At 40.2% G+C, this 15,162-nt stretch overlaps 1 protein-coding gene across 11 annotated transcripts in view; it reads right to left on the bottom strand.

Moving 5' to 3' along the window:
• IGF2BP2 (insulin like growth factor 2 mRNA binding protein 2) overlaps nucleotides 1-15,162 on the bottom strand; it is a 190,399-nt gene that overhangs the window by 33,574 nt on the left and 141,663 nt on the right. For 10 of the 11 annotated variants that reach the window (XR_003118045.1, XM_025375002.1, XM_025375003.1 and 7 more), the window contains 2 exons: nucleotides 12,367-12,639; nucleotides 10,054-10,188 (listed from right to left, as the gene is read on the bottom strand). The exons of the other annotated variant lie outside the window; for it this stretch is intronic. Coding sequence is in view for 9 of the 10 variants with exons in the window: in XM_025375002.1 (XP_025230787.1) it covers nucleotides 10,054-10,188; nucleotides 12,367-12,639 (408 nt within the window). In the remaining variant the exon portion in view is untranslated. The remainder of the gene's footprint in view (nucleotides 1-10,053; nucleotides 10,189-12,366; nucleotides 12,640-15,162) is intronic. 11 annotated transcript variants of the gene reach the window in all.

The raw sequence follows: 15,162 nt of genomic DNA, 5'->3' as shown, positions 1-15,162 counted from the left end.
AAAAAAAAAAAAAAAAAAAAAAAAAAAAAAAAGAACAGTTTTGAGAGGTCCTAGAACCTCTAGCTAGGCTGATTTCAGGTATTCCACTGCCCAAAGCCAGTACACAGAGACCCTGAGAGGTGGTTGTTTTTTCAAACGCCCAAATCCCAACAAAAAAATTTACTAGGCATACAAAGAAACAGAGGAACATGACCCAATCAAGGGACAAAAATAAAACTCCCAAAAACTGACTCTAAAGAATACAGATCTACATGCTCCCTGACCAATAATTAAAAATAATTGTAAAGATGCTCAATGAGTATTTTTAGTAAGGACTAAAAATAGTCCCTACTATGTTGCCGAGGCTGATCTCAAACTCTGGGGCTTAGGCAATTGCCCACCTTGGCCTCCCAAAGTGCTGGAATTACAGGCATGAACCACGGCCCCAGCCTGGAACTCCTTCTTAGTTTACAGTGGACTTCATATTATAGCTTCTCAGCTGACTTTAGAGTCCTCACAGAAGCATTCTGGTCTATCTCTTGTTAATTTGAGGTGTCTGTGAGGGAGAAAGAGACCTGTGGCTTCCTCGTCTGTCATCTCGCTAACGTCACTCTCCCTTGTACCTTTTTTTAAGAGCAAGGAGAACATTCTTCACCCAATAGAGTTCTTGTACTGAGCTAAACAAGAACACAGACAGACAACTAAATAAAGTTGGACAAATTATGCATGAACAAAATGAGAGTATCAACAAAGAGACAGAAACTATAAAAAAGAACCTAACAAATTCTGGAGCTGAAAAATACAACTGAACAGAAAAATTTGTTAGAGGAGTTCAACAACAGACTTGACCAGGCAGAGGAAAGGACCAGCAAATTTGAATACAGGTCATTTGAAGTCTTCAAGTCAGAGGATTAAAATAAATAAATACAGTGAAGAGAGACTAGGGACCTATGAGACTTGCCAAGCAGATCAATATAAGCATAATGGGCCTCCCAGAGACATGCCAAGTAGATCAACATAAGCATAATGGGAATCCCAGAAAGAAAAAAGGGAACAAAGGGGCAGAGAGCTTATTTGAAGAATAGCTGAAAAATTCCCAAATATGAAGAATGAAATGTACATACAAATCAAAAATTTTAAAGAACTCCAACTGGGACAAATCCACAGAAAACCACACTGACACACATTATAATCAAACTGCCTAAAGTCAAAGAGAGAGTACCTTCAAAGTGGCAAGAGAAAAGCAATTGTGACATACAAAGGAGCTTCTATAACACTATCTGCAGATTTCTTAGCAGAAACTTTGCAGGCCAGAAGGGAGTGGGATGATATATTTGAAGTGCTGAAAGAAACTGCCATCCAAGGATACCATGTGTGGTAAAACTGTCCTTCAAACATAAAGGAGAAATTAGGATTCCCAGATAAAAACTGAGGGACTTTATTACCACTTGACATGCTCTACAAAAAATGCTAAATTCTCTAATTTTCCTTGTGCTGTTGATTTCTGGTTTCATTCCATTGTGATCAGAAAAGATACTTTGTATGATTTCAATCTTCTTGAATTTGTTAAGATTTGTTTTGTATGTTTTCTCTCCTAGAGAGTTCCACGTGCACTTGAGAAGAACATATATTCTGCCGTTGTTGGGTGGAATGTTCTCGTATGTCTGTTGGTCTATAGTGTTGTTCCAATTCTATTTCCTTATTGTTCTTCTATCTGGTAGTTTTATCCATTATTGAAAGTGAGGCACTTAAGTTTCCTACTGATATCATGTTGCTAATTATTTCTCCCTTCAGTTCTTTCAAAGTTGACTGCATATATTTAGGAACTCTAAGGTTTGCTGTGTACATATTTATAATTGTTATATCTCCTTAGTGAATTGTTCCTTCAATATTATATAATGTCCCTCTTTGTCTCTTGTAACAGTTTTGTTTTTAGTCTATTCATCTGATATTAGTATAGCTACTCCTCCCTTGTGCTTACCATTTGCATGGAGTATCTTTTTCCATCTTTTTACTTTCAGCCTATATGTGTCTTTATATCTAAAATGAGTCTCTTGTAGACCGCATACAGTTAGATCCTGTTTTTAATCCATTTAGCCAAGAATGTGGAGTTTAATTCATTTGCACTTAAAGTAATTACAGATAGGGAAGGACTTACTTTTGTCATTTTCTTCATTGTATTCTGTATGTCTTGTAGTTTTGTCCCTTCTTTCCTTTCTTCCTGTCTTCCTTTATGTTTTGTTGATTTTTTATAGTGATGTGCTTTGATTTTCTTTTGTGTGTGTTCTTACAGATTTTTTCTTTGTGGATACTATTGCAATTACATAAAACATCTTAAAGTCATAGCATCCTATTTTAAACTGATAACAACTTCACTTCAATTGCATACAAAAACTCTACTTTCACCCCATCCCCAAATACCACAAATTATATCTTCATATGTTTTTATACTCATTAACAAAGATTTATATTAAAAAAAGTTTTTGTCATTTAAATTCTATGCACCAAAATTACTACAGTACAGGTTACTATATTTGTTAATATTCACCCTTACCAGATAACCATATATTTTCATATGGCTTTGTGTTGCTGTCTATCATTCTTTTATTTTATGTTTTATTTTATTGTTTTTCCTTTTTCTTTTTCTTTTTTTTTTTCTTTGAGATGGAGTTTCACTCTTTTTGCCCAGGCTGGAATGCCATGGCATGATCTCGGCTCACTGTAACCTCCACCTCCCGGGCTAAAGTGATTCTCCTGCCTCAGCCTCCTGAGTAGCTAGGATTACAGGTGTGTGCCACCACACCCGGTTAATTTTGTATTTTTAGTAGAGATGGGGTTTCATCATGTTGGCCAGGCTGGTCTCGAACTCCTGACCTTGTGATCTGCCCACCTCGGCCTCCCAAAGTGTTGGGATTTACAGGCATGAGCCACCGCACCCGGCCCCATCCTTTTATTTCAACTTGAAAAGAACCAAGCCCAAAACCAGCATAAAAATGGCAATAATAAAAATCAGAGCAGAGATAAACAAATACAACCAACAAAACTAAGAGTTGGTTATTTGAAAAGATCAACCAAACTGACAAATCCTTAGCGAGATTAAGGGAAAAAAGAGAACATTCAATAACTAAAATCAGAAATGAAAGAGGGAACACTACTACCAATACTACAGAGAGAAAAAGGATTATAAGAGAATAGTATGAAGAATTGTATGCCTATAAATTTGATAACCTAGAAGAAATGGATCAATTCCTAGAGGAAACACACAACCTACCAAGACTGAATCATGAAGAAATGGAAAGTCTGATCAGACCAATAATGAGAGATAGAATCAGTAATCAACAACCTCCCAACACAGAAAAGCCCAGGACCAGATGGCTTCATCGGAGAATGCTACCAAACATTTAAAGAAGAATTATCGCCAATCCTCCTGAAACTCTTCCAAGAAAATGAAGAGGAGGGAACAGTTCCAAGCTCATTCCATGAGGCCAGCTTTACCCTGATTCCAAAGCCAGACAAAGACAACCCAAAAAAAGAAAACTTCAGACCATTATCTCCGATGAATACGGATGCAAAAATCCTCAACAAAATACTAGCAAATCAAATTCAGCATATGAAAAGGATTATATGCCACAATCAAGTGGGATTTGTTCCTGGAATGGAAGGTTTGTTCAGCATACAAGAATCAATTAATGGAGAGCTGGGCGCAGTGGCTTATGCCTGTAATCCCATCACTTTGGGAGGCTAAGGAAGGAGGATCACTTGAGGCCAGGGGTTCAAGACCAGCCTGGGAAACGTAGTGAGACCCCATTTCTACAAATATTTTTTTAAAAATCAATCAATATAATAAATCACATTAACAGAATGAAGGGGGGAAAAAAACACATGATCATGTCATTAGAAAAAGCGTTTGACAAACTTAACAGCCTTTCATGATAAAAACACCCAACAAAATTAGGAATAAAAGGAAATTACCTCAACATAAGAGCATTTATGAAAAGGCCACAGCTAACATCACACTCAGTGATGAAAGACTGAAAGCAAAGCTTTTCCTCTAAGACCAGGAACAAGGCAAGGATGCCCACTCCTGTCCATTTCTATTCCACATAGTACTGGAAGTCCTAGCCAGAGCAATTAGGTACAAAAAAGAAATAAAAGGCATTCAAATTGGAAAGAAAGACATAAAATGATCTCTATTCACAGATGACATGATTTTATATGTAGAAAGCCTTAAAGACTCTACAAAAAAAAAAGTTAGAATAAACAAATTCAGCAAAATTGCAGGATACAAAAATCAATCAACATGGAAAAATCATTTACATTTCTATACACAACAATGAACAATCTGAAAACGAAGTTAAGAAAACACTACCACTTACAATAGCATCAAAAAGTATAGAATACTTAAGAATAAAACTAACCAAGGAGGTAAAAGACTTGTACACTGCAAACCACAAAAGGTTACTGAAAGAAATTTGAAGGCACGAATAAATGGAAAGACATCCTGTATTCATGGATTGGAATATTTAATATTGTGAAGACGTTCATACTACCAAAAGTGATCTACAGATTCAATATGAGCTCTGTCAAAATCACAGCGGGCATTGTTTGCAGAAATACAAAAATTCATATGGAATCTCAAAGGACCATGAATAGCCAAAACGATTTCGAAAAATAAGAAAGTTGAAGGGCTCAGACTTCCCGCTTTCAAAATATATTACAAAGTTACATAATCAAACAGCATAGTACTGGTATAAAAACAGATAAATAGACGAATGAAATAGAATAGAAAGCCCAGAAATAAATCCTTACGTATAGTCTCCAGTGATTTTTGATAAGGTGCTGAGCCTACTAGTTAGGGAAAGAGCAGTCGATTCACCAGATGGTGCTGGGGAAACTGGACATACACATTCTTCATTGAAGAATGAAGTTGAACCATTATTTTACACCATAAACAAAAATTAACTCAAAATACGTTAAGGACCTAAACATACGACCTAAAACTATCAAACTCCTAGATATTGGACATGGTAAAGACTTCTTGGTTTCACCACGATACCAAAAGCATAGGCAACAAAAGCGAAATTAGACCAGTGGGAGTACATCAAACTTAAAAACTTTTGTGCATCAAAGGATATAATCAACAGAGTGAAAGGTCAACCCATGGGATGGGAGAAATATTCACCAATCATTTATTTGATAAGGGGTTTGCTATGGTTTCAAATTCCCCTCAAAACTCATGTTGAAATTTAATTGCCACTGTAACAGTGTTGAAAGATAGGACTTTTAGGAGGTGATTAGGTCATGAGTACCTTCATGAATGGATTAATGCAGTTATCACAGAGTGAATTCGTGGGCTGAGGGTGAGTTTGGACCTATTTCTTCTCTCTGTCTCTTGCACTTGCTTCTGCCTCAGGCTTTCCACCATAGGATAACCCTCACCAGATGCTGACACCACGCTCTTGGATTTCCCAGAACCATGAGCCAAATAAATTTTGTTCTTTATAATTTATCCAGGCTTGAGTATTCTGTTATAGCAGCACCAAATGGACTAATATATAGTTAATGATCAAGAATAAATAAAGGACTGCTACAACTCCTATGAATGAAATACTTCAATTAGAGAATGAACAAAGGATTTGAATAGACATTTCTCTAAAGATGATATACAAATGGTCAATAAATAAATAAAAAGATGCTCAATATCACCAATCATTAATCATCAGAGAAAGAAACACAAATCAAGACCACAATGAGCTGTCTGTCACCTGGTACCTATTAAGATAGCTGTTATTGAAGTAACAGAAAATAACAGGTGTTGGGGAGAACACGGAGAAACTGAAACCCCTGTGCACTGTTGGTGGGGTTGGAAAATGGAGCAACTGCTATGAGAAAAAGTACAAAGCCTCCCCGCAAAAAATTAAGAGCAGAACTACCATATGACCCAGCAATCTCACTTCTTGGCACATATCCACAAGAATTGAAAAGAGGGTCTTGAAGAAATATTTGAAAACCCATGTTCATAGCAGCATTACTCATAATAGCCAAGAAGCAGAAGAGCTCAAAATGTCCATCACCAGATGAACAGATAAACAAAATGTGGTATATACATATACTGGAATGTCATTTGGCCATAAAAAGGAAGGAAAACTTGTTACATGCTATAACATGGATGAACCTTGAGGACACTATGCTAAGTAAAATAAGCCAGTCATAAAAGAATAATAGTATATGATTCTACCTATATGAGGTATCTAGAGTAGTCCAATTCACAGAAAGAAGTGGTGATTACCAGAGGCTGACGGGAGAGGGAAAAAAAGAGTTGTTTAATAGGCACAGAGTTCCAGATTTACAAGATGAGAAGGTTCTGGAGATCTGTTTCACAGCTATGTGAATATACTTAAGACTACCAAAAAGCACACTTAAAAATGATTAAGACAGTCATTTTTTTTTTTCCTGAGATGGAGTCTCGCTCTGTCACCCAGGCTGGAATGCAGAAGTTCACTCTCGGCTCCCTGCAACCTCCGGCTCCTGGGTTCCAGCGGTTCTCATGCCTCAGCCTCCCGAGTAGCTGGGACTACAGGCATTCGCCCCCACACCTGGCTGATTTTTGTATTTTTAATAGAGATGAGGTTTCACCATGTTAGCCAGACTGGTCTCGAACTCCTGACCTCAAGTGATTCACCTGTCTCGGCCTCCCAAAGTGCTGGGATTATAGGTGTGAGCCACCATGCCTGGCCAAGATGGTAAATTTTATGTTATAGTTATTTAACCACAACTTTTAAAGAAGTTTTCTGAAAAAAGGACACAAGGAAGGGATGCCCTCTCCCTCAATTTGTAACTTTTTATGGAGATGCACATCTGAAATCACTATAGCCATCCTATTATTACCAAGGGAACGTGAGACATGCTCAGGAGCGTAAAGCAGAAAAATGTCCTGGGTCTTTGGGCCCATGATTCAACTGACCTTGGAGCCGTGTGCCTCAGGACTTCTTGTTCTGTGACATGACATCCTTTTCCTATTGGTTACACCACTTGTATTTTCCGTTGCTTGAGACCAAAAGCATCTAACTGATTGCATTACTACTGCCTCAAAATAAAGGGGGTGCTTGAAGAACCTCCATTAGAAAGTAACTTTCAGAGGGCAGGCATTTTTGTCAGCTTTGTTCACTGCTGAGTTCCTGGCACATAAAATAGTGCCTGGCACATAATGAGTGCTCAATAAATATTTGGTAAACGAACAAAAAGAAAGTTTAGGATCTCTGTTCTCCTATATCTTCTACCTCTTATTCAGTTCCTTCAGGGCTCTGTCACCTACATAGGGAGGCCTTCTCTGAAACCCTCAAATCTTTGTCCCCCTAAAACCCTCATTAGAACCTCCAGTTACATGTCATCATTGGATACGACATTTTTCCACTGTAGCATTTCTTTTTTTTCTTTTCTTTTCTTTTTTTGAGATGGAGTCTCGCTCTGTCACCCAGGCTGGAGTGTAGTGGCACGATCTCGGCTCACTGCAACCTCCACCTCCCAGGTTCAAGTGATTCCCCTGCCTCAGCTTCCCAAGTAGCTGGGACTTCAGGCATGCACCACCACACCCAGCTAATTTTTGTATTTTCAGTAGAGACAGGATTTCACTATATGTTGGCCAGGCTGGTCTCGAACTCCTGGCCTCAAGTGATGCGCCTGCTTCGGTGTCCCAAAGTGCTGGGATTATAGGTGTGAGCCACCACGCCCGGCCTCACTGTAGCATTTCTTATAGCTGCACTTAATTATTTACTGGCATAATTACTCATTATTTGTTTAATGACTCTCTCTCCCACTGGACTGCTCCATCAAAGCAGGAACCAAGGGGTGAAAAAATGGTATGTGGGGAAGGAAAAAAAAAGCAGGAACCAAGTCCTGCTCATGGTTGTAGCCTCAGCCTCCAGCAGTGATTAGCACAGCGCAGGCACTTAAAAATTTTTTTTTTCTAAGATATTCAAACTCTATCTTGGCTCTACATGAAAACATAAAAATCCAAGTTGTAAATTAGTCTTTTTGACTAATTTAGAATTTTATTAAGTTGTTTGCACCTAGGTTGAAGAATCAAGGAAGGTGGCTGGGCGTGGTGACTCACGCCTATAATCCCAGCACATTGGGAGGCCAAGGCGGGTGGATCACCTGAGCTCAGGAGTTCGAGACCAGCCTGGGCAACATGGTGAAACTCTGTCTCTACTACAAAAATTAGCTGGGCGTGGTGGCAGGCGCCTGTGATCCCAGCTGCTCAGGATCTGAGGTAGGAGAATTGCTTGAACCCAGGAAACAGGAGGTTGCAGTGAGCCGAGATTGTCCATTGCATTCCAGCCTGGGCGACAAGAGTGAAACTCCATCTTTTAAAAAAAAAAAAAGAATCCATAAAGGTATTATTTACTAAGTTCCCAGGAACTTGGATGAGAAATGTCTTTTTCAAATTAAGCTGTGGCATTTGGGGGATTTCAAAAGCCCCAGTAGAATAGATATTTCATAATAGAAAGGATAGAGTCTCTTATGAAATCTAAGAATAGATTTGTAATGTTCTTCTTTTAAGGACCATTTTCATCTTCTTGGTTTTGGAACACTCATGTTTGACATTATTTGATTCATCTCTCACTACTTCTCTATAAAACTGCCACTGCTACCCACAAACAGATTTTGCCAAACTGAAAATCTCCTTTTTCTTTTTTTAGGGACAGGGTTGTGCTCTGTCACCCAAGCTGGAGTATGGTGATGCAATCATAGCTCATTGCTCAAATTCTTGGGCTCAAGCAAGGCTGCCGCAGCCTCCTGAGGAGCTGAGACTACAGGTATACGCCACCATACCCAACTAATTTTTTAAATTTTTTGTAGAGATGGAGGTCTCACTATGTTGCCCAGCCTGGTCTCAAACTCCTAGCCTCCAGCGATCTTCCTGCCTTGGCCTCCCAAAGCACTGAGATTACAAGTATGAGTCACTGCACCCAGCCTGAAAGTCTATTTTTATTGTATTATCTATTCCATCACCACTCATTCATTTATAATACAAAGTTAATTTGTTTGGTAAGAACTGGATTTGCCATTCAAACTGGGACAACCCTCATTACACTGTGGAATCCTGTAATTACTTCATAAAATAAGGGGAAAGGGCTGGGCACGGTGGCTCACGCCTGTAATCCCAGTACTTTGGGAGGACGAAGTGGGCAGATCATTTGAGGTCAGGAGCTCAAAACCACCCTGGCCAACATGGTGAAACCTTGTCTCTACTAAAAATACAAAAATTAGCTGGGCACAGTGACGCACACCTGTAATCCCAGCTACCCGGGAGGCTGAGGCAGGAGAATCACTTGAACCCAGGAGGCGAAGGTTGCAGTGAGACGAGATTGCACTACTGCACTCCGAGACTCTGTCTAAAAAAAAAAAAAAAAAAAAAAAAATGGGGAAGTTGGGAGGAAGGAGTGGAAGAAGAATAAAGCAGCCATGTGGAAACTAGTTTCTACTACTTAAGGAAATGTAATGCAATGTTAACAGTGTAAACAGTTTAGAAGCACGGTGGGAGAAACCTTTTCCAGGACAATAAATGATAGCTTTGGTGACAACATAGATTCTACACTTGCAGTGTCCAATACGATGGACATTAGCTATATACACAGCTAGTGAACTCTGAGTGAGTAAAAATAAAACACTCAGTTCCTCCACTGTACTAGTCACATTTCAAATACTCAACAGCAACATGTGGCTAGTGGCTGACCTGTTGCACAGGGCAGATATAGTTCTATCATTGCAGAAAGTCCTATTGGACAGCATGAGTCTATGTGTTCCTCCCAATAATTACTATCAATGGGTGATAGAAGCATTAAAATCACCGAGAGAGACACGCAAGTGGAGAGACAGCCATACTGTAAATGCAAAAGATCTACTTCCCACTGCATTCTACTTGGGAATAAATTTCTTAAACATATTCCCTCCCTGCCTCCGTTACTGAGTAACAGATTTGGAGTTTTTAAAAAAAACCTCTTTGGTTAAATGAGGGAGAATCTACTCTTTTTCTCTGTTGAGTGATCTGGGCATTGAATGCAAACTTACAGTTTGGTCTCATCTGCCTCTTTCTGCATGATTTCAAGAATCATGCGGCATGCTTCAGAAGTCCCCTCTGGGGTGGCATGGATGGTGACAGGCTTCTCTGCAGCTCCAGAGTTCTCTTTTCTATGGATGTCTACCCTGTAGGAAAAGAATCAGGAGCCATGATTACAAGGTCATCTGGATAGGACGCTAGTCCCAAGAAAGCGTCACACCAGCCAATGTACAGCAAGGACACAGACAGACAAGGAGGCGTCATCAGCACGTTTGCAATCAATGCCATTCTCCAAGAAGGAGGCAAGCAGTGCAAGGGGTCTTGTGCCAAATTTTAATTATTTGCAGCTCCATTTAGACAGGAACGGTTCTTACAGGAGTGCTGTAGGACAAAGGCACTAAGCCAACTCAGTAATGAAGCCAGTTTGGTAAATGAAGTATTTTGTGTAGTCTTTCAAATGACTGCAGAAGTGAAGAGTAAAGTGAGAAGGATAATACTGCACATTGGCACAGTGCCGGTCTCTGAACTGATTGCAGCTTTTAAAAGCCATATGTTAATCCAAATCCAAACACCAAATTCAAGCAAGCTTTATATATTTGAGTGTGGATAGAAAACAGAGGCATGCCCTCTCTCTGCCTCTCTAAGTTTTTGGTTTCCTTTCCATTGGCAGCCTGCCATTAAGACTAATGGCTCAAAAGCTTGATGACTTTATCAGACTTCTTTGGGTAGCTGTGGTCCTACCTGTTTTTGTTAACTTTCAAAATTACATACTTGATTATATCCTTTTTACTCTGGCTGTGAGAAAGCCTAGAGCCAAGTCTCTAGTTGACTTCTAAAAAATGGGCACACTTTGAGAGCTAACCCCACTTCTATTTAAACTTGTTACATTTTTTTCCTCAAGCCACCTTAAACGATTTTTGAAACAAAAAGACATAAATAAAAGTCACTTTCACAGTGAACTTGGAGGGAAAGCCAGGGCTGATTTAAAAATAAAAGGAATACCAAACAGTGACCTCCCTCTCTATTTCTTCACTTCTCTCCTAAGATGCAGCACTGCAGACTCATCCATATCAGTGTCTATTATTTGGGGATATATAAGACATTTTGAAGAAAATAGCATTTCTCTTTCAGGTTACAAGACACTCACTGAATGACCCGAATAAAGTGCACTAGCCCATGTAAATAATTACTATGTGTCAGTAATTGAGTGCTTTGCAATTTAAGTACTTTCATATTAATTATTTCACTCAATCTGCCTGATTATGCTAATTGTCATAATAATCCTGGCAAAACAGACAGGAACCCTCTATTTATTTATTTATTTAGAGGTGGCGTTTCACTCTGTTGCCCAGGCTGGAGAGCAGTGAGCAGCCATCTTGACTCACTGCAACCTCCACCTCCTGGGTTCAAGCGATTCTCCTGCCTCCGCCTCCCAAGTAGATGGGATTACAGGCATAAGCCACTGCACCTGGCTAATTTTTGTATTTTTAGTAGAGATGGGGTTTCACCATGTTAGCCAAGCTGGTCTCAAACTGCTGACCTCAGATGATCCCCCTGCCTTAGCCTCCCAAAGTGCTGGGATTACAGGGGTGAGCCTCTGTAATACAGAGGGTGCCTGGCCTGAACCCTCTTTTTATAGAAGAAGCAAATGATGCTCAGAGAGGTTAACATCTTTTCCAAGATCATAAAACCATTTAAAGTGCTACAACTTGAACGTGAGTCTTTGTTTTCAAGTCCTAAGCTTGGTTTATTACATCATGCTACAGTCTTAGGAGGATATAAAAATCAACAACTCCACAAGACATTTTATTCACTCCAACTCTTATAACCAGTTTAGTCTCCTTGAACAGAGAGGAAACTAAACAGAAGGCCAGTGTGCTTTATTTCTTGCTTGACGTGGCAGTGACTCACCCACTTCTTTGTGAGACTACCTATGTGGTCACAAAGAATGGCCACCCTCAGGGATCTGACTCAGGGGAAGAGGAAGAGCTATGATGAGTGGGTTCTAGGATCCCGCAGAGCTCTACACCTCTGCTTTTGTAGAAATCGATGCATCCATAAGCATTAGTTCGCTTACAGGAACAGTCCTGGCTGTGAGGTTATCAGTACCCTCTTTATGAACCTTTAGCCTCTCAGCATGAAAGCTTATCACAGCCCCCAGCTTGATGTTAGTCTGTTAGTAGTCCTGTTGAAAGAAGCCACTGTTTCTGACAGCACAGCCCCCCACTGCTGATGTAAGCAGTTGTGACCTAAGAGTGGCTGAGACCCACCAGCACGCAGGGGACCCCTCAGAAGGAAGCAAAGGAAGCCCCAGAGGCACGTACCGGGACTGGGTCTGCTTAGTGATGTTCTTTATGGTCAAGCCCTCCTTTCCGATGATGGCACCAACAAACTGGGTGGGGACCAGGATCCGCAGCGGGAAATCAATCTGTCTGGCCTGAGAAGTGCCCCCAGGGGCGTGGCCTTGCTCCCGGGAAGAGTGGTCCCCACGCTGGGCTCGCTGAGGGGGCGAAGGGGAGCTCACCTCTTCATCCGGGATGTAGGAAATCTTGAAGGAGTAGTTCTCAAACTGATGCCCGCTAAGCTTCTCCATGGCTCTGAAATGCAGCAGGAAGGGGAGCTTCATCAGAAACCAACATCAAGAAAGATCCTCCTGCAAGACTGGTTCATTCACTCCCCATTTAATAGGCACCTATATAGGTGCCATGCCAGGCACTGAACATACAGTGGTGAGCAAGACAGACACCATCGCCGCTTCCTCAGGGCTTGCGGTTAACAGTTAAACAAGTAATCACAATGGATCAGCCTGGTAAGGCTTCATATCCAACATTGCAGCCTGGTTTCTCCACCACTCCAAGGCCATTTCCCCCTTATCAAAAACTCTTATAAATATCAGCATAAAATTATGACTCATTTCTTCTCATTTTAATTATCATACATATTACTGAAAATTCAGAAATATGTAGGTGCAAATAAAATCCTAATCCGCTATCTTTACTGTCTTTCTTAAATATAAACATATTATTGTTTATAAAAATGGGTTAATATTGTACATACTATTTTCTAACCTTTAAAAAAAATTAATATTCTAAACACTTTTTAATGTCATTAAATACCTTTCAGTATAATTTTCTCACACATGACTCAACTGCAGTATCAGTATAATTTTTAATGACTGTTTAACATTCTATTGATTCACCATAGTGAATCAATTGCAATTGATCCTTTATAGTTAGATATCTGTTGTGTCCAACTTTTACAGTTACATACAGTGTCACCATCGACATTTTAGCAACTACAACTTTGCACAGAGGACAAATTCCTAGCAGAATTGTTAAGTATTGCCCAGTGGTCCCCTGGAATGGTTTCAACATTTATGATCCCATAGCAGTTTAGGAGAGAGCATTTGTATCCTCGAATCTTCAAATGCACAGAGTGCTGTTATTTAAAGATATTTATCAATTTGATAGGGGATAAATGATACACCACTATTATATTCTTAAAATGACATGAAGTAGAATATCCTTTTTAGTATATTTTTAGCAGAATTAACCCAATTTTACTAGGTTAATGTTTAGGACTTATAAATTTATTATGAAAAAGCACCTTTTGAATTTAATAAAAGCAATAAAGTAATATCATGTACAGAGGTCCACCCAAGCAGCAGCTAGATAAGGGCTGTGGACTTCAGTTGTTGGTATATCTCCACTTACAAATGTGTACAAGGTAAAGTTAACACTAAATGAACTATTACCTTTTTTTTTGAGACAGAGTTTCGCCCTTGTTGACTAGGCTGGAGTGCAATGGCACAATCTCGGCTCACTGCAACCTCTGCCTCCCAAGTTCAAGCAATTCTCCTGCCTCAGCCTCCCGAGTAGCTGGGATTACAGGCATGCGCCACCACACCCGGCAAATTTTGTATTTTTAGTAGAGACGGGGTTTCTCCATGTTGGTCAGGCTGGTCTTGAACTCCCAACCTCAGGTGATCCGCCCATCTCAGCCTCCCAAAAGGCTGAGATCACAGACATGAGGCACTATGCCAGGCCTGAATTATTACCTTTTTCAATGCAAAATTAACATTTTGAAAACTAGCAGTATGAAAATGGATTAAATTATCTTTGTATATTGAAAAATAACACTATAATCCTGGGATGTATAGCGAAGGTTATGCCACATCCATAAAGCAAGACCAAATGTGACCATAATTCTAGTTATAATAACCTGACAGGTACTTTAAGGACCTCCTACAAAAAAGGAACTTGTTTTTGTTGGTCTTTTAGAGATAGTGGTCTCACTATTTTGCCCAGGCTGGCCTCAAACTCCTGGTTTCAAGTAATCCTCACCCTCCCAAGCAGCCGGGATTATAAGCATGTGCCACCACATCTGGCTGCTGCTGCTGAGAGGCAGCGTCTCGATCTGTTGCCCAGGCTGGACGGTAGTGGTGCAATCACAGCTTACTGCAGCCTTACCATCTTGGGCTCAAGTGAGCCTCCTGCCTCAGCCTCCCAAGTAGCTGGGACTATAGGTGTAAGCCACCATTCCCAGCTAATTTTTAAAATTGTTTTTGCAGAGACCAGATCTCCCTATGTTGTCCAGGTTGGTCTCAAACTCTTGGGCTCAAGCAATCCTCCGGCCTTGCCCAAAATGCTGGGATTACAGGCATGAGCCACCAAGCCTGGCCTCATTGTATTTTAAGAGACTTGATCTCATGTCCATTAATAGCTAAGCTCAAAATTAACCATCCCTGAAGTAATGAATGGGCACTGGAAAGAGGATGGGGATCGGAGAAAAGAACTCAAACCAGGTGCTACTGATTAATCACTCTCAAGACAATTCTCTCAGCTGCTGCTGTCACTGAGGTGGATTCCCTCTTAATGTTACACACACAAGATTGATGTTTTGGTATAGGCTTGTGTTGGTTCCTCATGGTGCATGGAGGAAACTCTAGGTAAAAGTGGTCCCAAGTGTTTGGCAAAGCAGAGTCTAGGGGACACAGTGTCACAGATATGGTGCCCTCTATTCCTGATCATGTCAAGACACAGCTCCTATCTTGGTTTTGATGCCAAGGCTCAACATTTTTCAAGTCTCTACGCAGTCCACAAATATCCTGGTGCGAATGT

Source organism: Theropithecus gelada, chromosome 2, assembly GCF_003255815.1.
Source record: "Theropithecus gelada isolate Dixy chromosome 2, Tgel_1.0, whole genome shotgun sequence".
Classification (NCBI taxonomy): Eukaryota; Metazoa; Chordata; class Mammalia; order Primates; family Cercopithecidae; genus Theropithecus; species Theropithecus gelada.
Note: the sequence above shows the minus strand (reverse complement) of the source record. Positions and strands in the feature narration are given on the sequence as shown.